This window comes from Lynx canadensis, chromosome B1 (genome assembly GCF_007474595.2).
Source record: "Lynx canadensis isolate LIC74 chromosome B1, mLynCan4.pri.v2, whole genome shotgun sequence".
In the NCBI taxonomy this organism is placed as follows: Eukaryota; Metazoa; Chordata; class Mammalia; order Carnivora; family Felidae; genus Lynx; species Lynx canadensis.
In genome coordinates, this window is record NC_044306.2 from 152983885 (window position 1) to 153010920 (window position 27036).

The window sequence follows — 27036 nt, forward strand, 5'->3', positions numbered from 1 at the left end:
TGATCATCAATGAACCTGAATTTCTATTTAGTTTTTCAAAACATATGTATTAACTCCTGTACTATGAATTCACTGCCAGAGAAAAATGTATCCAAATTAAAGGAGCCGTAAATGTATCAACATTGCTTTTTCTTCTGACTCTTCACTTTTTATCCTAATAAAATATTAACTTCAATGTTTTGATTAAGGCATTGAAGTTTAACATTTAATAGGATTACTATAACCATAGGTGGTTTAATAATTTTAGGGAAAGCAGCAGTCACCACAGACAACTGGAAAAGTTCCTTGAGATTAATTATTTTCTTAAAGAAAATCTAATTTGTACTCAAAAATATCTAGAGTTTCACATCTCTTTTAAATGTGTATGTGTGTCATTAATGTGGTTATGTGGCGAGCTTCCCAGTATAAAGAGTTCCAGTAATTTTTCAGCCATCCAATAAAGTATTTTCGAGTGACTTAACTAAGGTCTTTATTTTATTTAAATTCATTTAGTCTTTGCTATGTCTATGTGCTCTCATTCCTTCCTTTGTCCCTCATACCCTACTTACCACTTTCTAAATCATCTAGGAATTTTATCAGGGAATATTCTTTAGACTTGCTTTCAATAATTTGTTCCCCTTCCCATTGCTGTTAATCAATTTTTAAATTATATGTGCCAAATATGCATAGCAGCAATATGTATTCAATAAATGCTGTGAATCTACTAAGTAATTTCATTTGATTGGGTATCGACTTCCGTCACTTATTGACATAAGTGGGTTGGATATCCACTTATTTAATTTTTAAATATGGAAAACAGAGCAGAAACAATATACAACTTTTTTGCAACGCAGACAAAAGAAACAACTCAAAATACTTACCTGGTAAATAATGAGTGAATTCCCAAATCATCATATATTCACAATAGGTCACAGATGAGAATGTAGAATCCCTTTAAAAGTCCTAAAACAGACCACAGTAACATTATTGTGTTGTTGATTATCTGAACTTTTGAATCAGCTTGTATTGCTAGGAGATTGTTTTTTTCCCGTGTCTCAAAAGAAATACGCACTTCCAGTAAAAATTCTCACGGAGGAATGTAGTAGAAGAATAAAATGACCTGCAGACATGTGGGTTTCTTCAAAATTTAGATGTGTTTCTTCTTCCATTTGAGTACATGCCCATACGTTATTGTCCCTTTGACAGTAACCCAAAGAGGGTATTACTGGAGCAAGGGCATCCTTAATTCTTGTCAGAACAAATAGGTTCTTACAGAGAGATGAGAGGAGAGACAGGGACGAGAGAGAGACAGGTAGACAACAAGGAAAAATATGGTTTTTTAGTAACTAAGACATTAAATATTTTACAAAACTTATACCCAGTGATGAATGAGCAGGAATATTTGAAATAAGAATACGGTGTGGAAAAAAAAAATGGTCACCAGTACAATTAAATGAAATCTGAATTTGAACATGACCACATTTTATCTGAGGAAAAGGACTTTAAAAGGACATCAGTGATAGCATGTGGTGCCAGATACTATAGGTTCAAGAATTATAATAGTAAGTGATTATTATATTTTCCTATGAATTAATGATACTATCTAATATAAAATGTAGTTATTAATTATATTTATGATAATAATAGTAGGCAAATACTGAATACATGTCATGTCTTCATCTCATCCTTAATACGGCTGCCAAATTTAACTTCCTCAAATAAACTCTAACCATGACTTTTTATTACCCATGGTAAACGTGAAGCTCTTAGACAGCAAGTCTACCTTCTGGAATGAGTTCAGATAATGAATGTAATGTTTAGAACAGTGCCAGGTCGCTATTATTACTATGGAAGACAGTATTGCATAGTGGTCAAGAACATGGACTATGGATCTAGCCATATATTATAATTTTGGTTCTGCCATAAACGATGTGACTTTGCACAAGTTAGTTAAACATTCAGAACCATAGTTTCCTCATCAATGATAAGAGATAAGAATAGCTCCTAGCGATGTAAAAGGGACATGAATTAATACAGATAAAGTTTCGGACAGGCATGGCAGGGTACTAACAGATATATAGGTATCACTTTCCCATTATATCTGTTCCTGTGCTCTGAACTCCTTCATATGTCATGTCTTTTAGTCCATTTTAACATGCTTGATATTTTGATCTGCCTACATTGCTTCTTCCTCTGAAATTTACACCGTTGTATTTACTACCTTTTCAGTTCCTTCAAAATCCTGTTCAAATCACATCACATCCATGAGACAATCCCTCACCACGTCACCATGAAGTAATCCCTCCTTCTTTTGAACACTGTGCCAATGTACAAATTTTTGCAAATGTCTATAATGATCCTTCCTATGTCCAAAATTCTTACTCACATCTTTCATTTAATTTTTTCCATTTTGCATATATTTTTAACTCTTACTTAAAAAATGTCTGCTTGTCAAAGATAAAGACAATGTCCTATAAATTTATGTAAGCCTATTACACTTAATGCTAAACCAATCCATGGGCACCTTACTTAAACACTTTGAGCTTCAATATCACCAAAAAAAGGGGGAAGTCATACCTAACTTGTAAGACTGTTGTACAGATTAAATTCAGATATATTTTTGTGTTAGGTATATATGTGAAAAAATCTGCAGGTAATTATAGTAGTTTATGTATGTATAGTGGTATGTTTATTTTAATCTAAGTTAATGCATTAGATACTAGTGGACAATACCCTAAAATAATTATAACTAATACTACCTACTTTTATAGACTCCTGATTTATTACAGAACTTGTTTAATGTGAATGGGTCCTGACTGAGACAAACTAAAATAACTAAATCTTTTATATTAAGTCAACTAAATTTGTCATATACTGGGATGTCTGGGTGGCTCAGTCGGTTAATCATCCAACATTGGCTTAGGTCATGGTCTCATGGTTTATGAGTTCAAGTCCCACATCTGGCTCTCTGCTGTCAGCACACAGCCTGCTTTAGATCCTCTGTCCCCCTCTATCTCTGCCCCTTCCCTGCTCACACTTTCTGTCTTTCTCAAAACTAAATAAACATTTAAAAAATAAATTTGTCATGTACTTTATATGCACTTGAAACCTTTATTTGTGCTTATTTTCATTTTTCATTTTTATTTATTTATTTCAAGAGAGAGAGAAGGAGAGAGCAGGAGAGGGACAGAGAATCCAAGCAGGCTCCACATTGTCAGCATAGAGGCCGACATGGCGCTCGATCCCACAAACCATGAGATCATAACCTGAGCCAACATCAAGAGTGGGTCGTTTAACTGACTGAGCCACCCAGGTGCCCCGAAAACCTTGTTTTAAAAGCAAGTGTCGTTATCAACAAATGATCCTACCTAAATTTTGTACATTTTGATCTTAAAAACAGTACTGTGGTTGGGAATACAGATTTGAAATTTCTAGTCTCCTAATTGAATGTTCTGTTTGATGTTACTACCCTGAAACTACACATACGCATGAAGCAAAAGGAAAATATTTAAAATAATTCTGTCTTATATTCTATGTGAACTCAGACTGCATTCCCCTTAATAAATGTACCTCTTGATGTTCAACTGAGGAAGTCTTCAACTTGTTTTTAATTTACCATGTTGCAACTCACTTTATTTGTGTCCTTAATTTCATGCTCTCTGATCTGATGCTAATTTATTCAACAATTATTCTCAACCTGCAGCACACAGATAATGAGACATAAGTGCAACTGAATCGTGTTATTTTTCTGATTGAAGCTGAGGGAGGGAGTCTGAAGTAGCACTTCTATGGATGATGTCATCACGAACCTTCATCTTTCTGGTATCACTGCCCTATGTGCCAGAAACATGGGCCTGAATTCAAATTCCTTCTCTGATGTGTTGTTAAATAGGGCATATCATAAATAGTTATATATTCTAGAGAGATTTCATGAGAAATGATGTAAAAAACCCACAGGCCCTGCCTTAATTGACTTATTCACAGTGCAGTATGCTTTCATGTAATATATACAGGGCCAACTTTTACTATTTAAAGAGATTAAAAAATAAAATAAAAATATCAAATTTTCCCATCACAGCATCTTTAGTTCTTAAAGACTTATTTTTCCATACTCCTGGAAATTATTATCGAAGTTGACTAAAGGAATGTTTCTTTTGAATCTTAAAGTGATTCATAGTTATATTTCTTAATCCAGGATCAAGTACAAACAAGTTTAGTTCTTCTGTAAAATTAATCAATTTAAACAAAATATTAAAGGAACTTTAGAGAAATCTCTCTCTGTTTCTTTTTATTTCTACGTCTGAGTAGATGGCACCTTCAATGACAATTAATTATTTACATTGTCAGACAATTCTTGACTTATTTTATAAATTTGTAATTACCTTCAACTATAGTATTTCATTCTATCTTATAAAGTCACTTCGATTTTATTATATATTATACATTATCCTGAGCTATTTCAAGCAATCTTCAAGCAAGTCTTCCTATTTTTGTATTTTCTCACATTAGCCCCTCCATACATACTATCCCAAGGTAGATTTTACTTAATCACTGCTTTCCTCTGATGCTTAATCGCCAAACAAGCAAATAAACGAAGCAAAAAACATATACCTTGTTGCTTAGCCTGGTATAATTTTGGCCATGACTCACATTCCACTATTTCCTTTCCAGAAAAACTCTACCTAGTTCTTGTTCTGTCCCTTTGAAACACTTCATTCAGCCCTAGAATGTCTTCTCCACTTTCTTCAGCTCTACTTGACCTTCAAGATTAATTCAAATGTGGCTTTCTCCATTAGATCGGTGTCATTTATCTTCATTTTCCTTTCTATCCTCAGTGTCTGCCTTGCATACAGTAATCACTAAATAGTGTTGAATAGCTCAGTAAAGGAAAACTTCCCAGTTGTACAAATAGCTCAGTAAAGGAAAGCTTCCTGGTCCTACATTAGAATTTAAGCCTCTGAATGCAGAAGTTTTGTTATCTTGCTCACCTGGTGTTCCTAGATCAGTGCTGAGAATGTGTAGCATTTCATATATTTGTTGAATGAATAAATTCTCAGCCAGAGACAATCATATACACTCTAGTTGCATTGCTCTGCACTTTGTCTTGCTATGCATGATATCATAATTATCTCTCTACATGCTTTATCGTCCGTACTACAAAATGAGCTTCTTGAAACTGATACATGTTTATACCCCACCCCCGTCTCTATCACAGGGCTAGACATGAATGATATTAAATGAGTAGATGACTTAATGCAGTTTTGTAAACAGTTAAAACTAGCTAGAGTGATATATAGTTTGTATTTTATTGTTAAAACTTTATTCTTTAAAACCACAATTGTTTAGAAAAAAATTAAAATTCATATGAAGGAAATTGCTTAAGAATCTTTTCACAAGATCTTGCATATTACTACTACTAATCATTAACATTACTTTAAAAATTTACTGAGCTTAATTCTCCTTCTATATTATCTCTAATCTGCAAAATAATGTATTTTTTTAGACAAAAGTATTTGTTCTTATTTTACAGATAGGAAAAATTAACTTTAAAGAGATTAAATACCTTACCCAGTATAATAAAACTAGTATATGATAATGCCACATTTTAAAAGAGTTTTACATAATTTCCAAACCCAAGCTCTTAAATAGTGCACATTACCAATCTCATATTTTATCATTCAGTATACACTTGACAAACATTTATTTATTCAAAGATATTAATTGGTCACATAATACATGTCTATCAATATTGATCAGCATGATACAGCAGAGATAAAGACACTGAGTTCCTGCCTTTATAAAATTTATTTTGGGTGGGGGAGACAGAAATTAAGTTAATAAATACATTCATGATACATTTAATGAGAAAATAAAGCTAGGTGAAGAAATTAGGGATTGCTTCTACTGAGGGTTAGTGATTTCTATTTTATTTAGTGAAAGCCCTCTCTGATAAGGCTTGAATGAAGTGAAGGTGTGGGCTTACAGATATCTAGGAACAGAATGTTATAGAAATAAGGACCCACAAGTCTCAAATGGATCTTTCATGGGATACTCAAAAATATCAAGGGCATTTTTGCTTCAGTGGAATGAAGGAGAGGAGTCTGGAGGAAGCTAATCTGAAGGTAGAGCAGGAGGATAGATAGTGCACACCCTCTTTGGTCCCTATGAAGACCATCTCTTAATCTGATCTTTGCAGCATTTAGAACCAAGATGTGATGGAGTCTATTATCAATGTTAACAGGATCAGTCAGGCTTCTGTATTAAGTGTAGATGGTAGGAGCCAATGTCCAAGCAGAGAGACCATGGGAAAGCTGCTGACATTATTCAGACCTCCTTATGGATTAGATCAGGGTACTGATCTAGCAAGATGGAGAGTAGTAGTTGCATTCTTAGATATTTTGAAGACAATTACAGTAAGACTTCTTGTGATTCAGATATGGAGTGTGAGAAAAAGAGAGGAGTCAACAATAATCATAAATTATTTGTCATTAGTTTCTCAAAGAGAGGAATTGGCATTTACAGGAAAAAGTCTGGGAGGAGCAAGGCTGTGGTTGGTAATCAGTAGCTTAGTTTCGAACCACTTATATTTGAGAAGGATCCAATGACTGATGTTCTGTCTGAAGATGGACTTAAAAATGAAAATGTTTGAAGTATGAGTATGCTTGAATTTTGCATCATCCATTTCATGAAATGAAACAAATTCTATGAACCAGTGACAAACCATGATGGAAATATATTTACAGCTGAAATAGACATAAAAGCCAGCTCATTAATTCAGTACCTGTTTTTATTTGTTAGGACATAAAAAGAGGTTGAAAAAATATATGAAAAATAATTATTAGATATTTACAAGTGCTCTTCCTGGTATTTAAATCCTGCTCATCTGAAAAAAATTTATAGAATATAGAAATAAAAGCTAATAAATTACTATTTATTAGTAATTACTATAAATTGTTATTACTATAAATAACTGTTTATTAGTAAATTAAACACTGTATTTTTAAAGTATTTTCATTAATAAAACAAAGCTGTCAGATTTCTTAATCCTTGGATTCCCACCTCCTCTGAAAAGTCCATATTTTCTGAATCCAAAAGTAATTATCTACCTTCACTAATGTCAGAACAATTCCAATTCATTTTTAATTTTAGAAATGAGCATCTGATGAAAAAGTTTCTATCAGTGTAAACAATCTGAAATAAAAGAGGATATTATGGAAAGTTTGGAATTTTTATTTATAGAAACATTTGGTATTTTCATCATCCCATCTCAGGTAATGTATGTAGACTTTTGATTTTATCATCTTTCACCAAATTAAAATTATATAGTGTTATAAATTATTTTTCCCTAAAGTGTTAACCAACAACTAAGGACCATAATGGAATTAAAATATGAGAGCCCCTTTTTTTAAATTTTACTAATTTATTTTGAGAGAGACAGAGAGAGCTCAAATGGAAGAGGGGCAGAGAGAGAGGGAGAATTCCAAGCAGGCTCCATGAGCGCAGTCAGTACAGAGAGCCTGATGGAAGGCTCGAACTCACAAAAACGTGAGATCATGTCCTGTACTGAAATCAAGAGTCCTACCACTTAACTGACTGAGCCACCCAGGTGCCCCTATGAGTACCCTACTAATTGCCCCATACTTTATATTCCCTTCCTTACCCCCTTAATAAGCATTATCTATTCCTACCCTAAGCTCCAGATTCTATTTTCTCATTGACCATTAACCATTAATAATTGAATCATGATATCTGAGTTATCTCAAGTTTCTCTTGGGGTCAAAATAAAAGTAATTTCAAACAGCTGCAAGTGTTCATACTAATTGGAATATAACCCAAATAGAATGACAGAGGGGAAATAAAAATGTAGATATGTAAGTACAGGCTTACTTTTCATTATTTATAAGTCTTGTAAAATATCTATAAGAGAAACCCAGTGACAGTTGTTCTCCAGTGAATTATGATGCTTCTAAATCAAATGCTCTTGTGTGGAGCCCTAAGTGGTATCAAGTGTGTACTGGTGAGCTAACGGTTTTAGAAAAAACATGTAGTACCAAAGTAAATAAAATAATAAGCCCAGATTTAGCTGCAACTTTTGTGATGCAGCTTGGTTCACTGTTTCTCAAAATTATGTGCATCTGAGGATATCGCTAAAATGTAGAATTTGAAGTATTGGTGGGAATGCAAACTGGTGCGGCCAGTCTGGATCCAGTATGGAGGTTTCTCAAGAAATTAAAAAGATCCAGCAATTGCCCTACTAGGTATTTATCCAAAGGATACAAAAATGCTGATTTGAAGGGACGCATGTACCCCAATGTTTATAGCGGCACTATCAGCTATAGCCAAATTATGGAAAGAGCCCAAATGTCCATTGACAGATGAAGAGATAAAGAAGATGGAATACTACTCGTTGATCAAAAAGAATGAAATCTTGCCATTTGCAACAATGTGAGTGGAATTAGAATGTATTATGCTAAGCGAAATAAGTCAGAGAAAGACAAATATCATATGCTTCAACTCATATGTGGAATTTAAGAAACACAACAGATGAACATAGGAGAAAGGAAGGAAAAAGAAGATAAAAACAGAGAGGGAGGTAAACCATAAGAGACTCTTAAATACAGAGAATAAAGTGAAGGTTTCTGGAAAAAGGGGCATGGAAGGATGGGCTAACTGAATGATGGGCATTAAGGAGGGGTACTTCTTGGAATGAGCACTGGGTGTTATATATAACTGATGAATCACTGGGCTCTATTCCCAAAACTAATACTACACTCAATGCTAACTAACTTGAATTTAAATACATTTTTTAATGAAAAAAAAAATACAGAATTTGCTTCAGTAGATCAGGTTGATCACTAAGATTATACATTTCCAACAAGCTCCCAGATGATAGCTGTGCCTATTGTTGGGGTAATGCTCTGAAAAGCAAGGACAAGATCAATGATACCCCAAAGTTTGTTCCAGCTAACTTTAAGATATCTTATGGAAAAAGATTACATCATCAGGGATGGCATATTCTCTCCTCTCTTGGATTTGTGGTAGACATTAACACCAAAAAATCACAGGGTAAGGAAACAAACTCAATTTTTTTTTATGTATCAATCTTAAATTTTCAAGTGGGAGTACAATATTGTTATTCATAACAAAAATGTTGCACAACTGATCTTCTGAACTTTTTTGTCTTATAATACTGAACCTTTATACGGGTTGAAGAGTAGCTTTTCCTTTCTTCCTTCCCCAGGTGTTAGCAATAATCTTTCCACTTTTTGTTTCTATGGGTTTACTCCTTTAGATACCTCATATAAATAGAATCCGAGAGGGGCGCCTGGGTGGCTCAGTCGGTTAAGCGTCCGACTTCGGCTCAAGTCATGATCTCTCGGTCCATGAGTTCGAGCCCTGGGTCGGGCTCTGTGCTGACTGCTCAGAGCCTGGAGCCTGTTTCAGATTCTGTGTCTCCCTCTCTCTCTGACCCTCCCCCATTCATACTCTGTCTCTCTCTGTCTCAAAAATAAATAAATGTTAAAAAAAATAACTAAATAGAATCCAAGACCATTTATTTCACCATATAACACTTCAGACCACTCAGAACGTATATAAGTAATAGTCATATGTAAGGATATATTATTTACTGAGAGAAGCTAAATTCCTACCAGATCTGTCATTAGTAGTTGGATAGTTTATCATGCCATAGTCATGATTACCAAGCTTATATTAACACAAAAGAGTAAATAGTTGTGAGATTATAAAATAAGATTTAAAATAAGTATTTTGAAATCATAGGCATCATAGTACGGAGGAAAGTAGAATAGCTTTTATAGTCAAATTGACATAATGCGATTCCCAACTTTGGTTCTTATATATTTGTACTCGTCAACCCAAGTTATGTATTCAATCTGTTTTTTAAATCTCACTCTTCTTTTTCTGAAAAAGTCTTTTGTAATATCACTATTATGGAATTTAATAAAATTAAAAATAACACTGTGCCCTGTAAAAAGTGAGAATTCAATAAATACATAAATTGTAGCTCTTTTTATGATTATCAATACTGAATGATTAAAATAGAAGATTGGTGAATTCCACAAATAATGTGTTTCTATTACTACTTAGACTCTGGGTTAGGTCTTTGATAAATAATATAAAGTAGTATAAAAACTCTACTCTGATTAGAATCATGTTTTGACATGCTTTATGAGCTCTTTTTATATAGATTTTTGATAATATGCTTTCAAAATTATTGGCAAATCTACTCTTTGTACTTCGAGCTGGATAATGGAAAATGATTTATACAGTTTTATTGAATTTACAAGGGTTAGAGTAAGCCACATTAATTATTGCTATGTCATTCTTGCAGGCTAGCAGGAACTGAGACAAAACATAAACCAAACTAAATATAATTAGCATTAAAATGACTCAAGCATGAAAAATAATCGAATGGGTCCTGAAGTGTCTTATTCTTGTCAACAAAAGAAGATCATGCTTGTTTGCAAACATTCATTTTAATTGTTTTTCTCCCATTTTCTAAAATGTGAGAAGTATTTTAGTTTCCTATCATATTTCTCAAATAACATTTTTGTTATTGACATTACAACCTACACTGTCATAAATAATTAATCTGACTTTTGGAACTAGGTGATGAGATCTAGGAAATCTTATAGAACAAATGCCAGGTGCCCATTTCCCCAAAATGTAATCGTTTATTTTTTTCTTTCCAAATGTATATTTTTCAATGTCAATAGTCTTCTGATCAGTTCATTCTTTTTAGAGTATACATTTTTTCTTCTAAGCTTAGTGAATTTGGATTGAATTTAAGGAACAAATTTAGCCAAGAAAAAGATGTTTTTAGAAGGGGATTCTATCCAATTTCTACTCAGTAGACCTTGGGTGAGCAGTACTAAATATTTACCACTAACCCATAATGGTAAAAAGAGAGTCCAACAAACGAGAGGGTAGATAGAATGAAGAAATTCTAGAAAAAGAGAGTAGAAAGAAACTGAAAGTTTTATAAGTCAGAATATAGGGAAGATGCTGCAATTATAAAGGTCTTGGGGGTAGAGTAGATAATGATAGACAAGAATCAGGGTTTCAGTCTGATGGACAAGACATCTACTTACATGGTATGAGCTGAGAGGTGCCAATGAGGAAAAGCTAAGACTATATTCTCTGGATATCTTCTAGAAATCAGTTCTTCCAATTCCAATTATACTATGACAGTTTCCTCATTGGATTTCTGTAAGTGAGAGTCAAAGTCAAAATAAAAGAGCTAACCCGATTGATTCCAGAAAATGGAGGCCTCCTTCTAGTTGGATCAGGGCTGATGTTGAGCAAGTACACACTCTTTGGCTCTATTAGCTGTAAATTTATTGAAATATTTCTATAGTGTTTGATAAAAAGCTGGTGCAGAGTTACCCATGTGTCCCCTTTATAGACCTACTCAGCTTCTTCCCTGGTGACTTCTGAATCCCTGAAATCAGGCAAATGAAGGGATGATGGTCTGGTATAGCAGGACATTCTAGGATATTCCAGCATTGTGGCTGGTGTAACTCCTGACACATAGGTACCTGTGCCAAAGCAGTTATCACATATTTTGGCCATTACCCCTGGGGAAGTATATTAGTTGTGAAGTTTGGGGAAAAAAAAAAGGGTGGGGGGAGGGAGCTTCGACATTAAAGAAAGGCTAAAATGGGCTCTGAGATGTGAGAATGTGACTAAAAAGGTCCAGAGCAGAATTATGTTTATTTTAAAAGTTGAATTAAAATAGGTGTGGCAATATAATTAAAATAAAGTTAAACTGGAAACACTTCTCTATTCATGAGCTTAGATTACAATTAAAAACTAATTAAAAAAAACATAATCTTTTCTTCTCTTGTGCTGTCACAGGCACTTGCAAATACATTATGAGTTTATTTATTTATTTATTTTACTAAGATATTGTATGCCCAGTCAGGTTTTAAGAAACTTGTTTCCCAACTCATCTCCTATCACTTCCTAATTGACAAGGCAAAAATCCAGGGCTTTAGCCATATTTCAGCTTGATGGGTTCTTTCATGACAAGATGTCTTGGCACATGTTGCCTCTTCTTCCTAGAATATGTTACCTTTGATTACAGGCGTGTCCCCTTCAGTCTTCAAGGTTCAGATCAAATGATGACTCTCCCTCTCTCGTGTTTGTTCTCTGCATATGTGATGTTTCACCAAACGTAGGCATCTACACACGTATGCCAAAGGAGTTATTTTAGACAAAATTTTTAAATACTTTTCTAAACATTAAAGAGGAAGGGAGAAATGTGTCTAGATTTGTAATATACTCATCACATTCAATTAAAAGAATATTGCTTCTGAAGTATTTTTTTTAAAGATAATTATCTGAGTAAGAAATTAGTACTACCTTATTATTCTAAATAGTAACTTTTAAGTGATCTTGACATGAAAAAATCCTTTTTCTTCCTACTTATTTCTTTGTCATATGTAATTGTCTAACTTTCTATAGCTTTATTTGCACTTCTAGATAATGTTGTATGAATAAATATGTAATATATAATTCTATAGGTTGAATTAATCACTTCTTCAGTAAAATACAGATGTTTTTCTGGAGAATGCTATTATGTTAATTATAATGCATTTTATGATTATTTTTTTAATATATGAAATTTATTGTCAAATTGGTTTCCATACAACACCCAGTGCTCATCCCAACATGTTCTGATTGTTTAAGTGTTTCTCTTCATAATACAAAAAGTTAATTAATAGACATCTAAGATAGCAATTTTTCTGACATAAGGTATCCTTTTACTTAACTCAAAATATTTTAAACACAAATATTTTAACACAAATTTAACAAATAATTTAACACAAAATTTAACACAAATGTAACAAATAATTTAAACAAAAAATATTTTAACACAAATTTTATGTAACATGCTTTTATTAAATTAGTAAAGGGGCATGTTTTAAAATATAGTGAGGTCAATGTGGAGTGATAAAACTAACAATCATGTTTTAGATATTTTCTCATATAATAAGGATTTTTGATCTTATATTTTTTTAAATGTTTATTTATTTTTGAGAGAGAGAGAGAGCAGGGGAGGGGCAGAGAGAGAGGGAGATACAGAATCTGAAGTAGGCTCCAGGCTCTGAGCTGTCAGCACAGAGCCCGACTCATGCTCGAACTCATGGACCATGAGATCATGACCTGAGCTGAAGTCAGACGCTTAACCTACTGAGCCATCCAGGCACCCCGATCTTGTATTTTTTTAAGTTTATCTGTTTATTTTGAGTAAGAGATCATGAGTAGGGGATGAGCAAAAAGAGAGGGAGAGACAGAATCTGAAGCAGACTCCACACTATCAGCACAGAACCCAGTGAGGGACTCCAATTCAGGAATCATGAGGTCATGACTGGAGCTGAGATCAAGAATTGGTGCTTAACTGACTGAGCCACCCAGGTGCCCCTCATCATGTATTTTTCATCTTGTATCACAGATACATTATATACAAAGTGCCATAATTTTATGGAAGATAAAATATGATCTATTCTCTTAGTCAACCTATATCCAGCAAGAAATTTAAACCATAGATACATAGTTAAAGTTTATAAAATAACAAAACATCAAATTCTAACTGGCCAGCACTATTCAAAGTGACTTGCATAACCATATGACTTGCTGGATACTTACCACAACTCTGTGAAGTAGGTGACATTAATACACTTATTTTACAGATGAGAAAACTGAGGCACAAAGATAATAAATGATTTGCTCAAGATTGCATCACAAGTGATTGATCTGGCATTCAAAGCCATGCAGCATGACTTCAGAGTCTGTCCAGCTGACCTCTAGGTTGCATTTCTATATCAGACATGAAAGGGGAGGAAACAGTGATTGCTAGAGAAGTTTCCAGATAGCAAGAGAAATTAGAACAGTTTTTCTTTAATTTTTAATATTTATTTAAATTAAAGTTAGTTGACATGTAATGTAATAATGATTTCAAGAGTAGAATTTAGTGATTCATCACTTACATATAACACCCAGTGCTCATCTCAACAAGTGCCCTCCTTAATGCCCATCACCCATTTAGCCCATTCCCGCACCCAACGGCCATAGAACAGAGTTTCGAGGAATGAAAAAAATTTGGGCTGATAGAGAGTGTGTGTGACAGAGAGGAAAAAGGATGTATCCATGAGGAAAGGAGTTATAAGAACATAGAAATAAAGTTAGGAAAATACAGCCTATATTCAAGGGGTCGCATGCAGGACAGTTAGATAGACAGGAATTTTTATTCAGAATTGTGGGAAAGATAAATATGTTCACAGTTCTTTGCTGGATGTTATTTGGCATATTATATCATTAGCTGTATTAAACTAAAATGCAGGCTTAAACTATTTTTGACAAACTGATTTTAATATTGAAAATTGTGTATTTTTATATCTTAAATGTCAATCTATTATTATTCTTGTGATACTTTCTTATTACACTAAGATATCATCATGTCATGAATTTACTTGCTACTCAAAGAGGACATTTTTTAAAAGAATATATATAATTTGGAAGAAGTAATAACTTATGGCAAACATTTCCTAGATAAGAATGCCAAATCAAAACATTATAGTTCATACCATGTTTTCTTTTCAGGCAAACCCGTGATGATAGTGACAGAGTACATGGAAAATGGCTCTTTAGATACATTTTTAAAGGTAGGTTTGAGACCAACTTAATTATTCAAAGTGTTATTTGCATATTGGCTATGATGTTGAAGTTGAAATTAAGTCACTGTAAAGCAGAATTTTGAAATAGAAATTTCGGGGGTCAGAATGTTTATACTCCAAAAAATAAACTTTGGTCTGAAAATTGTCCTTTTCAGAAATGTACACAAATCCAAACCATATGTCCCCATAGTTTTCTTTAAATATATGTTAATTTGCCCCCCCAAAAAATGAAAGGGGAGAAAAAGGAAGAAAACAAAGAAAAAGACAGAAGGAAAGAAAAGGAAAAAAAAGAAGCTTTTTTACAAATAGTAAGTTTTTCAGAGTATATAATGTCAGGCAGAGCAAGGAAAAAAAAGTGTAAAAGGTCTATGCAACTTTTCTGTATTAATGAAGGGACCCAATAGACTTCTAACCCATCTGAGGGTCAGCCACCACTTTTACCAGTGGAATGATTACATGATAATAGATGGTATCACTAATGTTGTCAGATCTTCTGGGTCCCAGGAAAAATATTGTTTTGTTTTTATGTGCAAGTGTCCAAATTTTAATTGTTGGCAACTCATTATATTACTAAGTAGCTTGTGCTGGACAATGTAACGTGTTTGCAGGCCTGATTAAACCTGTAGGCTGGCAGGTTTTCACATTTAGTGTAGCAACTATTACTACTGATTAGGCGAGGTGATGGGACAATGACTTTCTTGAGGATTATTCCAAGGACCGGTGCATTGAAGAGGACAGCTGTCTACTGATAAGGCAAAGTTTTCTTCTAATCTCCAGACTCTACCAGATTCTGTTGTCAAATTTCTTATACGTATCTTCAAGTTCTCTAGTCTCTTAAGATTATATCATTCCTTTATTTCAAATTAATCATTAGTTGGGCCTTATTCCATGTACCTGCAGTAAATTCAGTGCCTTGGACAAAGACAGCAAGCTTCTAAGAAATGCTAACGTTGTCTGGTCATTGCTCAGTGATCTTTCTCCCATCTGTTGTTAAAGAAACTCCTTTATCTCCTCCAGCCACTTTTTTTTACTCCAATATGCCTATCCAGCTAACTTATTTTAAAGCACCTCAAAAATGTGCCATGTTCACCTAAGGCAGGTGCTAAGTTGGAGTGATGAACATTCTCCTCTGATTACTGAGAGTAAAGGAATTACAATGCAGAAAAGGGCAACTAAATGAGATTTTTGACAAGAGCTTTCAAAGTCTTGATCTGCTTTGACTAAGCAGAGGACTGGTAAATGTTACAAAATTAACAAAATATTTCATAACTTTTTCCATTCTCCTTCAGCTAAGAATGGCATATGAATTTGGTGATACTATTAATTTGGCGCTTGAAGGAAGATCCTTTCAAATTTTCCCCCAGTAATTATTGCCGCAGGACTAATATTTCTACATCGTTTCTACAGAAAAACGATGGGCAATTCACTGTGATTCAGCTTGTTGGCATGCTGAGAGGCATCGCTGCGGGAATGAAGTACCTTTCCGACATGGGCTACGTGCATAGAGACCTTGCTGCCAGAAACATCTTAATCAACAGTAACCTTGTGTGCAAAGTGTCTGACTTTGGACTTTCCAGGGTGCTGGAAGACGATCCCGAGGCAGCCTATACCACCAGGGTAAGATCTAACAGAATGCATTTCTGAAACACTAGACTAGACATGTTTAATTTTTAAAGGTGTTTAAAGGAAATAGTAAAAAGAACATTCCTCTCCCATAGGAAGACAGAGAGAAAAAGGGATGGTGGGAGGGGGAGATAAAAAAATGTAATCATTCTACAGGTTGGATAGCAGCAAATTTGTATATCAAACTCAAATAAGTAAAGTATTCACCGTATGGGTCACAAGATTTCATTTTTTTTCCCTTACAGATACTGAAAACAAAAACTTTGAGGTCAGAGTGAATACAACGCTTCGAAAATTGTACATACAGAGTTTTAAATGTAAAAGAGAAAGTTAGAGAATTTCCTAACTAAAACAAATAAATATTATATATGTATATATGAATATATAAACATGTATAACATTGGGAAGCTTAAACTCTCTGCACCACAGTGTCCTCATTTGTAAAACAAATACAGAAATGAAATATCTAAGCCTATCTTTTAAGGACTCACATGGTAGGGAATAAAATAACTATTTCTTCAAAAAGTTTTGATTCACTGGAAGTATTTTAATGCCTAATTACTTTCCTGACATGCTATATTAACTGCTAAGCCCACATTTATGGAAAGTTGGCCACTAACTCATATTGTCATAATTAGCATAAATCAACACCCTTTTCCAGCAAAGTAATTGCTTCCTGAATCTATATGGTATATATCTGACAATTCTTTCTGTGGAAAACTGTGGGCATTGGTGTAAGAGAATTTTTGGAGCATTCTATGTATTGCACCTTTTGAGTTTGAATCCCTTATCATAAACTGTGTTTAATTCTAAATCTTTCAATGTCAAGAAAACATGAGGTTAAATCTCCTCAATGTTCCAACTCCTTGTGAAGCTAAAAATTTATCATTGTATCTTTTTCACTATAAGATTTGGTTAACTGTTGTGTCAATACAGAAGGACACTTTTGGCATCTCACATTTTTTAAAAATTTTTTTTAATGTTTATTTATTTTTGAGAGAGAGACAGACTGCAAGAGCGGGGAGGGGCAGAGAAAGAGGGAGCCACAGAATCTGAAGCAGGCTCCAGGCTCTGAGTTGTGAGCACAGCTCAAGCTCACAAACTGTGAGATCATGACCTGAGCCAAGTTCAGATACTTAACCGACTGAGCCATCCAGGCACCCCAGTCATCTCACATTCTTAAGACAGATATGTTACACATTGCTTATTTAATTCAATTATTTAAAATTACTTCTACTCACAGTCTAACGATAAACTCTTTTCATAGATTATAAGGCTTTTTTTTTTCAGCTGTTGCTTTGTGATTCATGGATATTTAGGGACTGTACTATACTTAAGTCCAAGAGTAACTTATCTAAGCAAACAAAGCCTTTTAATGGTTAGCTTAATAAATCAATAAATTAATTGATGGGATATCCCTCCTCTTCTAAAGCTAATTGTCATTTTCATTATTTGCATTAAGTGAAACCTCAATTAAGAATTCCATTGGGATTACCGTTACACTTAATAAACTTGGCCTAAGCAAGAAGGAGTTTATAGACAAATCCATTCCCAGTATGATTGGTTGATGTCTTAGTTAAATGCATAAAACAGATTTGTCAAGGTGTATGTTAATGTATCATGCTGGGGGCCGGGGTGGGGGGGAAGCGAGGAGAGGGGAGGCAGAGATCCCAAGACCTTCAAGACTTACTCCTTTGAAATGGGTCATAATAGCAGTTTATGGAAAATCCGTATATTGAGAGATGAGAAGATAAGGGAACTTCAGATAATAGCGATGTCAAATATGATGTCAGAGGACCGGGAGAAAAGTTCTAGGCTGAAGTTTAAAGTAATTGACAATCTACAATTTTAAGAGGAATAGTATAGTTAGTTATAGAATATAACTATAATTCTGTAATTATATCGTTATAGAATATCACAGTGACACACGGCCAAGCCTAATGATATAATCTTACCTATGAATATTTAATTAACAAAAGTATGTATCAGGAAAGTCTTTTTAAAGTGGTGTTACCATATATCTAAGGAACAAATAATTTAAACATAGATTGAATAGTTCAAATTAACTTCAGCTCACAGAACAACTTCAAATGTTACATGAAGCTGTTATTTCCTTAAGTTCCATTTTTTTCCCTGGTGTATGAATTAAATCATTCCCTCTCTGCAAAATGGGAAAGCATAAGTTAATCTTTTCTGCAAGAAAATATTCAAATCCTGTACCCTCCCCCTTTAATATATTTTTGCTTATGGATGAAATGTTTGGTTTCCTAAGTTTGCCGGAAGGATATAAAAGTGTTTATTTTGTGGACCAAGAGGAAATCTACCAAACCAATTTTTTTTTTACCATGAAAAAACTCCAAACTTGATATCATGTCATAAATTTTTCCCCGCAATCTAATTTCAATAATTTTTAATTTGGTTAAATTAAGTGAGATACCTATCTATTAGGTAAAAACAAAAACAGTATGTAACAGAAAAAACACCAAAATATGTTGGCAGAAAATAAGAGAAATCAAGTCTAAAAGAAATTGCACAATGTCGGGGGAAATATATCTGATTTTCATGTTCGTCTTACTGTTAAACTTCTCAGGGTTGCATTCAGCAATCAAGACTTTCCATTTATAATTCCTATGTTAAAGAAAAGAAGAAAAAAACTACCCTGGGATTTTAAGTCCTTTACTCTCTGTTAGAAAGTCATGAAAGTTTACCTTATTGATTTGCTTGACTGCCTGCTTTCCCCTCTTTGAGTTGCCATCCTGATACTGTAATTGAGATGTGGGTCCTGTATGTGTTCCAGTAGTCAAATAGAATTTAAACCAGAAACCTTCCGGACAGCCAATTAGTAGTCAGTCTACAAGTGCTTACGGGCTGAGGTATGTGAAAAGAGACTGCATGCTGTCAAACAGATTCACTTAAAAATGCTACATCTCTTTCTAGATCTTTCTAGTGAGGCAGCAGTATCCCCAAATGTGCTTGAAGTATGTGGGAATTCTTGTATTCTTTTTAAATTTTAGGGAGGCAAAATTCCAATCAGATGGACGGCCCCAGAAGCTATAGCTTTCCGAAAGTTTACCTCTGCCAGTGATGTCTGGAGCTATGGAATCGTGATGTGGGAGGTTGTGTCTTATGGGGAGAGACCCTATTGGGAGATGACCAATCAAGACGTAAGTATGGAACTACTCTCCCTCGAGTTTAGAATGAAATGCTTTATTCTCTGAGTTGGAAGAAAGAATCTTTTTTCATTTCTCAAAATGACAGTTGCTTAAAAAAATGAAATACTTTGCTTATCCTCTGATCTGTTTTATTGTTGTTGAAATAGCCTTTATGCAGAAACTCAAAATGAGTTAGTACAAAAGAGAGTAAGTTACTGTTACATAAAATTTAGTCCCTTGCCAGACAGTTTTAGCTGTACTATAGTGATGGGTTCACTCATTTTATGTCAGTATTATTTTCAAAGATGAAGAAGAAGCCATCAGAGAAATGAATACTGACAGCCACGTTTTCATGATTTGCATTTGATAAAGACAGCTAATACTCCAAACTGAAAGGATGAATGATATTGATGTAATAGTGGATGCTTTTAGGGGATAAAAATAATAATCTATGTTTTTTTTTAATTTAAAAAAATGTAAGAAGAGTTGGACTGTCTAATATGGGGAAAAACAGATTTTTTTTCTTACATGGAAAAATAATTCACACTTAGAATAATAGAATCCTAAAATTAAAGAAACTATGAAAGATTCTTCTATTCAAGTTCAGAATATTTATTATGTGATGCCTGACACATGGCTCTTTGGTCTTTGCTTTTGTAATTTTCCATTGTTACTATTCAATACAGCCTTCCCATTTTGGATCACGTTGAAATTTGATATTTTCCCTTCAAATAGCAACAACTGTAAAAGCAGCTAACATATATTGAACCCTAACTATGTGCCACATACTGTCTTAAGTGCTTCATCAACTGTCTCGTTACTTCTTTATAAAACCAGTATATGGAGCAATCTTAACTCAACAGCATACTGATTTAAAACATTTATTTTTTTCCTCCAATTATTTCTTTCATCCATGCTCTGTAAAATCTCCCACTCCTATGCCTTCAGGGGTTATTAGACAGATCCTACAGCTCTTCAGCCTCATTTTGTTGAAACAACAGTCCCATGCCAGTAATTAAGATTCAATTTCAGATATAAAAATTCAAGTCCAGTCTAAATCAAAGCCAATGCCATATCCATTTCAAAGTGTTTTCCACAACCACAAGGCCAGCCTGACCCTTGGTACCTAGCGAAGGAAGAATGGTCCCATTTTTGCTCCTCTTCCTCCTTTGGCAAAGTTTGTATCTAGATTTTTCAGAATTGCCCTTGATGGGTATGTAGAAAAGAAAGGGCAAGATTTTTTTTTTTTTTGCTAGTTGTTGATGCCTCCCACAGGTCAAATACCCAAACGTTGGTTCTCTAGTGAAGTATGTGTCAGAGCTCTTGAAAGGACCCCTGGGGACGGTCACCAGAGGAGGAGGGTGTCTTACACCAACTTACTTCCAGGGTTCACCTCACTTGCTGTCTGCTCCCAATCTCACAGTCTCTTGCTGTCCAGTGCACATGTGTACTTCACCTGAGAGCGAAACCCATTCTGGTTGGATGCTCTGCCATTGTTCCCTTTTTGGACTACTGTTGTAGACTGCTCCAGCCAGCCTGCCTTCTTCCAATATCTCCTGGTGAGATGTCAAGGTCACACGTTGGCTTTTCTAAGACTTATTTCATAGCATTCTTCTCTGATAAGTGACAGTAAATTGGGCTTAATGCATTCCCACCCCCTAACAAGCCTATGGCAAGGCAGTGAACCCTTTTTGTAGTTATCTAAAATTGCTACAATCGGTTTTCTTTGTGTCCTACTCACTTGGTTTAGGGGAAGGAGTGCTGGCTTATATTTCTCTAAATTTGGGAGAACATAGTATCTATTCACTTCAGCTTTACAATTTTAGGGCTAGTGCTGTTAAAAAAAAAACTGTATCATTGAATTCCTATTGTGCATCTCTCATCAGAGAGATGCTATTGTAATTCTTGTTTTGCAGTTAAGAAACTGAATTTAGAGAGATTAAATGACTTTCTTAAGGTCACAAAAAAATAAGAAAAGTAGCACCAGAGATTTCACCATGATTCTCTAAAATTTTTGTACCAAACTACCACACTATCTCCAATTAAATCAATGTCTGCTTCTTCCCTTCCATTTTCAACCAATGATCCTAGATCAGCCATCTGGATGAATATAAAATCTTCAACTCAAATTCAACTCTGGATTTTTATAACCTGAAGGAAGACCAGACCTGTTTGCTACTTACTTTTCTCCAGATAAATGCCAAATGCTAACTTGAACTACCGAGCACTTCACAGTTGGCTTCTAACTTTTCTTAAGACTTATTTTAATGCCATTCTGTCCTTTAATTGTTGTGAAAGTATTTTATTCTGCCATGCCAAGGAAAACATTGGTCCCTTATTTACCTAGTTAACTTCTTTTCAATTCTCATTCTGTAACTCAGAATTATTAGTCCTTCCCAGCTAGTGTATGATATGTGTAGCATTGTTATCTACATTATTGGCAATTTTATGTGATACAGTTGCATCTGTCACAAATAAAATTATAGACCAGAGTAGAACATGATGGTATGTAAATGCTCATAGTGTTTTTGTTGATCGTGACTGGGCTTGCTCATGTTGGCAGTGGGGTTGGTTGCTCTATACTGGCATACCGTGGCTCTAATCCACGTGACCTTCATCTTCCTCTGGAGACCAGTAGACTAGTGTAGATGTGAGCTTATCTGTCAAGTGACTGAAGGGCAAGAATGATCCCTATTGCATCTCATCAAGTAGCATAAAATTACATTGGCCAATCCAATAATCAGGCCAGTTGCAGTGGCCAATCCCATATTTAGGGCAATCACACTGCCTATTGTGAATGGACAATATAAAATTATACTAAGAGGGACATAGAAACAAGGAGGTATGAAGGATTTGAGACACGTTTTTTTTTTCTTTCTGATTTTAGCCATTTGAGAGTTTTGATATACTCTCAGATAACTTTAATTCAAACTATTTAGAAAATAAAAGGGAGTGCTGATATAATATTCTCAGGAAATTATAATAAAAACTAATATTTTGGCTTTGACTAGGTTTACCAAGAATCTAGATAAGGTTTAAAGTAAATGATTATAAAATTGCAGATCTTTCTGTCTGCTTTTAATAAATTGTACAATAGATGCTATGTATTTTCGAAGCAGGTTCACAGTTGTTAGTAGCATTTAGCTTCTACATATAGCACTAAGTTTGATTTCCTCAATTGCTATCCAAATTTGTATTTAAGAAACATGACAGATCTGTATTTGAACACCATGATCACTGAATATTTCTTTGGAAACAAACTCTCAGAGAGCAAAATAGAAGTACTGATTTGGTGTTTTGAATGATATATCCCATAATCTCTACATTCCAGATACTATCTACTTCTTAAAAGGCTTTGCATCATGAAAATATTACACTGCCAAGACATGCAGAATATTCTAAATCTCCCAGAGGAGATCTTCCACCATGTCAAGGGGACAGAATGCTGCAGTGAGTTTATTTTGATTTAGGATTGCCTCTGTCATCACAGAGAAAAAACATAACAGCACATCATAAAAATAAACCAGAATGATGAAGATAATTTCAGACCATGAACTCTGATTCAAGCTTAGGAAGCTAAGATAATATCCTGAGGTCAGTAGAGGCTTCTTTATTGATAGCAAACATTTTAAATGGCAACATTTTTCTGAACTTAAAATCCAGACCCAAATAAAAAGAGACTCAATTGCATTGCATTTTTATGCTTAGTAACAGTGTTTTACTCTTGCATTTATTGGGAAATATATGAATATGTAGACTACACTAAGCACATAGATTACAAAATGTTTTAGAAACTCATTTATCTGTTTTTCAGTCTTCTTATGTTAGAATTACTTTTGTTCTTTGTTCTTTTTTTGACTGTTTTCTATTACTATTTCTGCTGGCCTACATCTTACTCTAAGGCAGGAAGAATTTTTGACCCCAAAAGGATGTCAGCCTACTTTGTACGGGGCGTGACTCTCGTCCTCCTTCTATTCTTTGTTGTAATTTCTGATGGGACAAAAAAAGATACACATATCTTATATTTCTGAAATATTTTATGGTAAAACAAAAAGAATATTTTATGATAACACACAGCATGTTATAATTAAAGTGTGAGGAACTTAGGTCCCATATAAATACTGAAAATTACCAAGATTTGACAGTGAACAAATTATTTGACTTAATAGCCTCAGTATAATAATATCTACAATGAGTGTATTTGACAAATATTGGTCTTTGAAGATAATATTAGTCTTGCAAGGATAATACTGCCTGCACTGAGAGAAAAGCAATTATTTTAGTGACTGGTAACCTCATTTCAACTCTTATCCCTTTGGAGTAAGCGATACATAAAGAAATATCCATATTCAGTTCAAAAGTCCTGTACCTTTCTATTTAACAACAGCAAAAACAAAAACCAAAAATCTTGAACTAAAAGCCAGTCATTTTGGAATCTATAACTCTTGGTCAATTTCAATGATTACAAAGGGAATGGACTTTAATAGAGGATTTTTAAGATGTCTTTAATCTCTGGAATGCTACTGATCTAAGATTGATGTACTAAGAAAAAGATATACTCTATATATCTTTAATAATATTGGAAACAGAAAATAAATCCTACAAAAAAAATGGGTATATCCAGAACTATTTCTTGGTATCTGAGATTATTTCCAAGAATATATTCTTAAACTCCAGTCACTTCTGAAAAGCCTCATATCTCACAGTAACAAAATGACTCATGTGTGAGATTTCAAGTAAATACCTAGCAACATAGGCGCTCACACCTTAGTTAAATTTAATTAATCAAAACACACTACTGATGCTCAAATTCCGCCTACAAAATTCCTGCCACTCAGTTATCCAACTTACATTTTTACATCTCCTGTGATGAAGAATGTACTCCTTTCCAAAATAGCACATTTTAATTGTAGATATTTTTTTTTCTTGTGGAGCAAGAAATCTGATTCCATGGAGTGAGATCTATAACTCTCCCAAATTATTTAGTTGGAAGGTAGTTATTTCTAATTCCAATGGTGAGACTCAGCATCAGGATGGGAAGATCACAGGTTTGCTTGCCAGAGAGACTTGCCTGTAAATCTTACCACTGCTACTTCTTGGTTGTGTAAATACAGGCAATTACTTAACCTTCTGGAGTCTCGTACATTTCATCTATAAAATGCATATAATAGTTCTTATCTTACAAATATATGATGATGATGAATATAGATATTATATGTACAATTTGTGGTGTAGTGCTTATGATATAATGCCTGTGCTAGTCTAGGTCCTGCAAGAAACCTATTCCAAGAAGGAATTAGATATACATTAGTATTATTAAGGAGAAATTCTTGTAAGGAAGAGGAATGCGGGATAGCTGGGAGAGATGTCAGACCGTGAAAACATTGTCTGTCATAGGGGTCACATAGAAATGAGCCTATCTTATTATCACTGCCATGCTCAATAATTGACTGGAAGTAACCTTTGCAAAGCCTGGCTTTGGTGTAAATGTGATGATGGTTTTAGAAAGTTTAGGGTTAAGGGTTGTTGATTAATTAGCATCCAGCAGGTAAAGATCTGAGAGACAAATTTTCATGATTTCCATGCTCTTCACCTTTTGCAGCACGGACCTACTTCCCCACACAGGTTCCAGGAGCATCTGTTTCATGATTCTATGGGTTTTTCTATCTAAGTGGAAACTCAGAAGAGGCAGGTTATGAACTGAACTGTAGTCCCTGTGGTTTCAGTTGATCTCAGGACCTCACCTTGTCCTTTGCCTCTCCTTCCTTCACTATCCATTCTGGATTCCCCTCATTTATCAATATGGCAGGTCATGGTGGCTGAACTAGTAGCCTGGATCCATCTTTCATTCTTGGGGGTTAGCCTTTTCAGGCCACAGTTATTACAAAAGAGTAACAAGAAGTCCCAAGTGTATCACCTAGGCAGTATTTTTCCCTGCCCCAACTGTGTGAAAGCAGCTTAAATGCCTTATGGATGAATTTATGATGTACTAGGTGCAGTGGTTGCTGGAACCACCCTTGTACCAGCTAGCAGATTTTCAGAATGAGATCATGTTGACAGTTTGCAATCGACCTGGAGGGAGTATTTATACCATGTAAACAAGTAAACGATACAATATGTCCTCCCCCCACCAAGGAGAGCCTGTTGTTAAATATTTACCTGTACATCACTGAGTATTCGATACTCACACATTCTTCGCTAGGAAGTGGGTGCCCTCATTGAGTGATATGCTTTGTGGGATTCAGTGTTTGTGGATCAAGTATTGCAAAGCTTGTAATGGTGGTTGAGGCTCTGTGGGCAGCAAAAGCAAATCGTACCCAGAATAGGTATATGTACCTGAAAGGATGAAGCCCAGTGAAGTCAACTGGCCACCAAGTGAATAGTGCCATATCGGGTGCTCAGTATTGAAGTTTCATGTATTAAGAGAAGCAGCATTTTTAAAATTGTGTTTAGACGACTGATTTACATGTCAATGCCAAGAAAACACGTAGCTTATAATAACATTTCAGATGTAGCCCATATGAACTGGTGCCAGATAATCTGTAAAACTTCTGGTTGTCTGTTTCTTTTTTCTCTTTCTTTCCTTTGTTTATCTCAACTGTCTACCTTAACAAATGTAATGGTAATAAGAAAGTCAATGGAGATTATGATTCATTTAGCTATACATTATAAACTGTGTAATAAAATGAATAGCCTGAATTGCACTTTGATATATTTCAAGCATTTCACAAACCACCAGAGCACTAATACATTCATTTCTCCCCCAAACTATGAAGGGAGTGTAGTTAAAAATGAAAAACAAAATTCAATATGTTGGAATATAAAAATCTCAAGTTATAGTTTAAATATATTTTGAAGATAAATTCTAAAGATGAATTTAGAATTAAATTCAATGACCTAATTTCCTGGACCAAGTACTGAGGTTAACTTAGAGACATGGTATTATATTTCTATTTATAAATTTGCCTGAAAATAAAGTTGATTAAGTAATATAGTCTAGAAATAACATCTCAAATCAAATAACTCATAAAATTCCTTTAAAACTAGTGGCTTGGTTTCATTTACTCATTTCACAGTCACATGTGAAGACTAGCTACTCAGTGAAAGAAAGACAATATTTTAAAAAGCATAAGCATTAAAGAAAAAAGAGAGCTTATTGGTAGCAGCTTTGGGGAAAATTCATTATGAAACAAATCAGGTTTTAAATAAGTAAAAATCACTGTTCTCACTGCATACTGAAATATTTCGTGACAAACTGTATTAGGACATTTTATTTTGGTACTCACGTTATTAAAGATAACTGCTATTGCTGTTATCATCAGCAATGGGAAGTCTTCTAATAAGCAAACTAATACATAAATGAACTTTTATTAATATATAATTATAAATAGTACTTTTTATTCTTTCACTATCTATTCTTTTATTGATCACCAGTGAGAATAAATGTTTTCTCAAAATTTATTTAGCATTTTTTTCTTTTATAAATTTTTGATTAATATCTGTTCCTCATGAATCTGTTGTTTTATCATGTTATTTCTCAATATGCATCCACTTTTAACACGTTAAAGAGGCTAACCATATGT

The 27036-nt window shown here is 34.3% G+C and overlaps 1 protein-coding gene across 4 annotated transcripts in view; it reads left to right on the top strand.

Moving 5' to 3' along the window:
• EPHA5 (EPH receptor A5) overlaps positions 1 to 27036 on the top strand; it is a 338688-nt gene that overhangs the window by 296754 nt on the left and 14898 nt on the right. For all 4 annotated transcript variants that reach the window (XM_030313778.1, XM_030313781.1, XM_030313779.1 and 1 more), the window contains 3 exons: positions 14605 to 14666; positions 16086 to 16295; positions 19316 to 19465. In XM_030313778.1, coding sequence (XP_030169638.1) covers positions 14605 to 14666; positions 16086 to 16295; positions 19316 to 19465 — 422 coding nt within the window. The remainder of the gene's footprint in view (positions 1 to 14604; positions 14667 to 16085; positions 16296 to 19315; positions 19466 to 27036) is intronic.